General features: G+C 39.8%; 1 protein-coding gene across 1 annotated transcript in view; it reads left to right on the top strand.

Moving 5' to 3' along the window:
- sh3gl2a (SH3 domain containing GRB2 like 2a, endophilin A1) overlaps positions 1-6577 on the top strand; it is a 10187-nt gene extending 3610 nt beyond the window's left edge. The window contains exons 6-10 of the mRNA XM_010779435.1: positions 1086-1100; positions 1245-1256; positions 1574-1694; positions 3874-3885; positions 3991-6577. Of these exons, the coding sequence (XP_010777737.1) occupies positions 1086-1100; positions 1245-1256; positions 1574-1694; positions 3874-3885; positions 3991-4187 (357 nt within the window). The 3' untranslated portion in view covers positions 4188-6577. The remainder of the gene's footprint in view (positions 1-1085; positions 1101-1244; positions 1257-1573; positions 1695-3873; positions 3886-3990) is intronic.
- Positions 6578-6820: the final 243 nt, after the last annotated feature.

Raw genomic sequence — 6820 nt, 5'->3', positions numbered from 1 at the left:
TTATAGATAGTAACACAACCACATAAATACAGACAGGTATGATTATGAACAATAACCCGTAACACGAGAATCCTTTTTGTTCTCGAGTTACCGTGCCAAATCTAATTTCATATTGATATACATCGCCGGTTCTAGGATTACTTTGATTTTGTACGGGCGACCTCCGTGCTCAATCGCCTAGAATGCGCCTCGTTACTAGTAGGTTCAGGTCTGTTCTTGGAGGAAAGACACGTAAAATAAGGTTAATTGTTTCATTTGTCCAGAAGATATAGAAGAAAAGAATTCGGAAAGGATACCGAAAGGAAACACACCGAACTTTTGTGGGACCATTTTTTTGGCCACACGGCATGATCACGAGACGGAGGGTGGAGGTGGACAGAGGTTATATACTGTTAATGTGTCACACGAGATTAGTGGCGTCACGGGGTTTGTACGGAAGTTTTATTTTCGTATCTTTTGGTGAATACTGTGATTCATTCTTATGTAAAATGGTTTATTTTGTCGTTCATTTATTTACAATTTGGATAATTTATTAATATTATCTATATATCGAGGTTGTGATATGATACTAGTACTTAAACTAGTGCTCCAACATATGTACATGATAGGCTAAGGGGCGGGAAATCTCTGAGTGGTTGACCACTCACAACAGAGCCGGCCAGCTAACCAATCAGAGCAGACTGGGCACAGTATTAGAAAAATAAAGACCTCTTTGAACATTAAAGCATGTCAACATGTCACAGCAGAGGCACAATATACAAAAATGAATCTGAAAAGGAGCATAACAGGAACCCTTCAATCTTAAAGAAGTGTTTTTACTTCCGGGTTCTACGTAATACGGTTTCCATACAAATATCTTGTAAAAGAGGATACTAGTTATCTGCTCTCCACATTAGGGATAAATGAAAAAGGCAAATATTTGAGAATTTATGGTGATTCCTAATTGTATCTTTTTTTCCTCAGCTCTTTCCGTTCCCACCATTTCATTAATACCTTTTCTGAACGTAATATCCATCAATCCAGAACTAATTAATGCAACTCTGCGCTCTTGTCTTTTCCCTTTGTGATTGTGTTTAATCTCCCAGGGCCGAGGTCTCCAGGTGAGCCAGGTCAAACTTATCAACACGTTTTCTGTCTGTGTGCTCATACATTTTATTTTTTCATTTACACATGAAACTCAATATGTCTACTGCTTATTTCTCCCCTCCTCCCTCTTGTGTTGTTTCCTCTTCCCTCTTTTACAGCAGTATCTCCAGGTGAGACAAAAATGAATCCCTGGAGAGATACAACAGTATCTCCTCCGTCACTTCGTCGTTTCTGTGTCCATCTCTCATTGTTACAAATGGTACAAATTAACAGCAGAAAAACAAGTGCCGTCCGCTCGCCGCACAAAGAGTGCTCGACCGACAGAAACAATGAAAAGCTTTACCAGCGGACGAGCATTTGCAGTTTCTGTTTTGTTCTCTTGTCAGTTTTCTGATCCGTCCTACCCTCCTGTTTCTTTGTCAGTCCGCCTTCTCTGCCAAGTCATCGTCAAACGTGTATTTCTTCTTGTTTTGTTTGACCTTTTCCTTTCTCCGCCTGCTGTACTCACCCATCATTTCATCACTTACCCATCGAACAAAGAAACGTAAAGCTTCTGCACTTATTTCACCTTTTCCTTTTTTCTTTACCCTTTGCAGCAAGATCTCCAGGTGAGCAAAGGGGACTTGGAAAGGGATGCAAAATCTCACACTCCACATTATTGTTATCCTTCCTTAAATTGACTTTTGTGGAAGTTTTTTTTTGTCTGCATTTCTGTTTCTGTCTAACGCCTGGTTTCTCTTTTGACCCTGTTTTCTTTCAAATTGTAAATCTTTCTCTTATTTTTAAAGGAATAGCACAGCATTTTGGGATGTGTGAATTGTATTTTTAAACATGGTTTGGTACAGATTAAACAAACTAAAGGAAACGTGTTAATTCTTGAGCCTTAGAGGTTTCACTAAGATGCAACCAACGTAGGTGGGATTAGCTACCGTTGGATGAAGCCAGGCTATCATCCAACACATGTTACTTAAGCCTTGTTGAGAACCGTTGAAGTTGTTGTTTGCCACAAGGGACAATAGAGTCTATTCGACTTAAAACACAAACTTCATCAAGCAATAAACACTTTATATAATACAAATATGGTCTCTGTGACGTCACCCATAGACATGCTGTAGTGAAGCAAAAAGTGGGCCTCTCGCCATCTTTGCCGTGATGCCTTCGTGTACCTTCCGGACCAGTGGCGAGCCGTAACTTTTATACCTAGGCCCTCTGACCCCAACCCCTTCCCTCGAGTTATTACGTCACAGCGTATACTTCAGCGGAATATCAAAACAACGGCCCGGGGTGCAAAAAGCATCAAAACAAACGGCCCGGGGTGCAAAACCCGCATCAATGAAAGCGACCCTCTACCACACAAAACAAACCTGTTAAATAACCCTATTGTGATTTTTCAGACACGTAAACTCTTCAAAAATCCCCAGTGGGGTCACTGCTGATGTATTTAATGTCGTAGAACAAAACGTCAATTACCTCTTAAATTTGTGTCAACCACAGACCTTATTTCGAGCTATTTTCCAAAACCCTATGGAAAAAATGCATTGCTTTTTGAGGAAGGAACCGGAAGTGCCAAAAATGCTAACTTACTTCCGGGTTTTACGACGCGTCACTGCGGTTCTCTATAACACCCACCCATTTAGAGGGAAGATATGATTGGTCAATTGTACTGTCATTTGACATTACTCTCTCGTTCAGTTACTATAGCTGGGCCCTCTGTGAATTCATAGCTGGACTGCCTGGACGTCCAACAGCTCCTCTCTTCACAGTAACTCGCAGAGACGAGCTTCTTTCATTTAACCCTTCACATTCCAACAGAAACTGAATGGGCAGATTCGAAGGATTTATTTCTTTGGAAATGTTATTTTAAATACAATTAAATCAAGTTATTTTTGGTTAAAACTAATATTATAAAAAAATATATATATATTTTTTAATGTTTTTAAATATTATTTTGTAGAATATTTTAGGCCCTCACAGAGGGCCTAGAGGGCCCTGACGGCTCGCCACTGTTCCGGACACAATCATAAAATGGGCATCAACAGTGATATTGAGATAGGGCCGTGTCACACAACAGCGCAGACAGCAAACTATTAGCAACCTGAGGCGGCACCCAGCTGTAACTCAAAGCAGAAACGCCTCTAGTAATGCATACATGTAAGACCTAATGAGATGAGTTATATAAAAAATTCCATTACATGTAGATGTCATGAATTAGAAAGTCAGCTATCGAGATCAAAACTGTTTTCGTACCGTGCTTCAACATGTTATATCTGCTGTAAAGTTGGCCATTTTACATGGAGGTCTAATAGAAATTGCTTCCTTTAGGACACAGCCTCAAATGGCCGCTCGAGTAACTGCAGTTTTTGGCACTTCCACATTGGCTTTAATGCATAACCCTGGAGTTTGCTGTTTGGAAATGATACAGAGGTGATGTTAATGCTTTATCAAAACAGCTTGGGGGAAATATGCTTCGGTTTTCCTAGAAACAAGGCGAGGCTGAAGATAAGTTGACTAGTTGGTAGGCAATAAGTCTTTTTAATTGTCCGACCTCCATTAAAAAGTGCATAGTCGCTTCGATGCACCTACATTACAGTATATAAGACATGTTTCCTCCCGTTTCCAGACTTAATGCTAAGCTTACCGGGCGTATAAGGCATATTCTTGAAAATGTAGAACTATTCCTTTAAAAATTGGATGCCTCATTGATATATTCCGGTCACTGATAGTCATGCTTTGTGTCTCCTTTGCTTTGTCTCCTCCTCATCTTCCTCTTCCCTTTCCCTCTTTCAGCCAGGTCTCCAGGTGAGCCTTTCTAAAGCAATCCTTATATCTCTAATCTGCATGCGGCACCGTATCTCTTGCCTCTATTCTCTGATCTAACTTTTATTGTCTTCTCCTTATCTCCAGCCCCGCTGGACCAGCCCTGCTGTCGTGCACTGTACGATTTTGACCCCGAGAACGAAGGTGAGCTAGGCTTCAAGGAAGGCGATATCATCACCCTGACCAATAAGATCGATGACAACTGGTACGAGGGGATGCTGCACGGCAACTCTGGCTTCTTCCCCATCAACTATGTGGATATCCTGGTGCCGCTGCCCCACTAAGACGTCACTGCTACCAGCTGTATCTGCAACGATGGCGAAAAAGATCCTTGATCTCCAGATCTCCAGTCCTCCCCTCTAAGTATCCCCACTAACCTTTTTCCCTTAACATTCCTACCAACATCCTGTACTCCACCTAAAGGAGTCAAAACAGCAACAACACAAAAACGAACGAGGATTGGCGAAGTATTAAAGCAAGTATGCACCGATTGAGCGTAAAAACTTTAAGTGAGGAAACATCTGCGTTTATGTCGTTGCTTCCCCCGTATCCCAGGAGGTGCGTTCAGGCTCACGAAGTCGTTTTATCCATTTCTGTCCCGGCTTCTCTCTCGGTTTGAGTTGGCTGTCAGTCCGTCATGATATCCAGGGCAGCGTTTCAAAATCACAATTTTCTCTCATTCACTGTACTTTGTGGAAACCTCTTCAGTAGATAGATACTTTTCTCTCACATACTAAGAAAAAAAAAAAAGGTCCACGTGCTTCATGTTTGTTAGAGACTTTAGGTCAAGCATGGTTTCAAGTGTTTAACGTTTTATCTTACGAAAAAATATGTTGAGCTCATTTTGTTCTGTTTTGAGCAGTCCTCTTTTTAATGGTAGTCGTCTTTCGGCATCCACATGATGTCCTCCATATTAGCCATACAGAGTTTTGACAAAGGTTGTAGACTACATTTATCTAGTTGATAACTAACAACCAAGATTACCTATCGTATTTTTATTTTTGAAAATATTAACATGTGCACGTAATTGGTTATATGTGATTTAGATACCAAAGTTACCTGCTAAAACCAGAGTCAACGCCAATTTTAGCTTCAGGATTCCCAGACAGCGAGATGTCGGTGAATCTGTTGGCGACGCCGCATGGTGAAGCTTCGCAATCTCTAGTTCTTTGGTATTTTTATCAGGAGGGAAAGCTGTATTCTTGAGTATGTGACATTACTTATCTGAGCCAGTGATTAGTGGAGTGATGACATGATTTGCAAAAACACAAGTTGTGAAGTTTAAACAGTTTGAAGTGATGTAAGAAAACTATGGTGCATAAGTTTCAAATCCTCCAACGTGTATTTTATCAGCAGCTTGTGTGAAAAATGGTCGGTGTATTGTGATATAATAACTTATAGGACTTAACTGCTCATTGGGGCAACTGTTTCTTCTGCAGATGAAGACGTAGCTCTTTTTACTGCATCCCTACTACTCCCGATAGTATCCTGTAGTTTAGCAGTCTATGAGCCAACGATTAGGACAAAACTAGACAGGAGTGCACAAACGTCTGAACAGAATGAGAAATTATTTATTTTTGTCTTGTTGGACATTTTTTATTAATTGGAATGATGCAACTTACACTAAAACCTCCTTTCTGCAACATAATAATGACTTAAAGCCGCTGGTTAACCCTTTTCATGTCTTGTTAGACCTCTGAAAAACTGCAAGATTATAAACATCGTGTTTCCCCTCACCGGCTTTATGGGTGTGTGCAGTATTGTGTGGGATTTTCTCTCCCCTTCTTTAAGATAATCTAAAACTCTCAGTTATTACAGTACATGTTATAGTCAGAGCAGATAGGTGCTGTTGTGCACACGTCACCCCCCAGGGATTTATTTCCTGCAATATCTACAATGTATTAACCCTTCTGCAGCATAATCTGTGCAGAAGTAAACAATATTTTCTCAACCATCTTGTATTAATGTAGTCTGTGTGCTTTGGGGGAGGGGTTTGGTAAATGTTATGCACAGGGACGGGGCTTCAGAGGACCTCGAATGCTGAGGTGTTTAAGATATACTGTTTCTGACAGTGTTCCACATTAAAACAAACATGGATGTCTCTTTAATCAAAAGACCAGTTCATTATATTCAGTAGGATTACAATAAACGATGCAAAATCAACTAAAACCCATATTAAGTGTTTTTCTTTTTAAGGGAAGCACAACATTAACAGACAGTATATTTGTTGGCAGGGGAAGAATAACAGTTTAAAGGTCATGTATTTATTTATTTATTTTGTAAAAGGCGAAACAATGCCTTCCTTCTTTATCTCTCACTTTTTTTTAACAATCGTGTGTATCTTTGCCCTCAATGAGGACTGTACAGCTTTTCTGTTTTTGTTTTCACCTTGTGTGTATAGTCGCGCATCTACAGTAACGTATCTTATTTTTGTAACTGTGACAAAAGTATACACATACAGTATAGATGTATATATACAGTATATTATCCAAAAGCAATGTGAAAGGAGGGATTCTCTGTGCTGCACATGATTGTCTTTGGATTGTTTATTTGTTGGTTTTCTGTTTTGTTTTATTTTATTCTTGCACTGGATTCTAAGACTGTATGCTTGATGTAAAGAAAACAATGTGATAAGTCAATGTAATTTATTCAAATAAATACGAAGAAATGGTTATTGCTCCGACCCCTTTCTGTTCACACACCTCTAGATATTAGCTAAAAAAAAATATGTTTCAGGCAGAAATCTGTTATGAAGATTACTAATAATGTAACTTCTTGCTAAATGTAAAACTCATTTCCTTAAAGGTGAGGTAGGTAAGTTTCAGAAACCGGCTCGAGTGCACTAAAATGTGAAAGTACACAGCCAAAAAGAATCCGCCCCTTCCTTCAGACTTCCTTACAAAGCACATCCTCCGCG

Source organism: Notothenia coriiceps, unplaced genomic scaffold (assembly GCF_000735185.1).
Source record: "Notothenia coriiceps isolate Sejong01 unplaced genomic scaffold, NC01 NC01_scaffold00000339, whole genome shotgun sequence".
NCBI classification, from domain to species: domain Eukaryota; kingdom Metazoa; phylum Chordata; class Actinopteri; order Perciformes; family Nototheniidae; genus Notothenia; species Notothenia coriiceps.
Note: the sequence above shows the minus strand (reverse complement) of the source record. Positions and strands in the feature narration are given on the sequence as shown.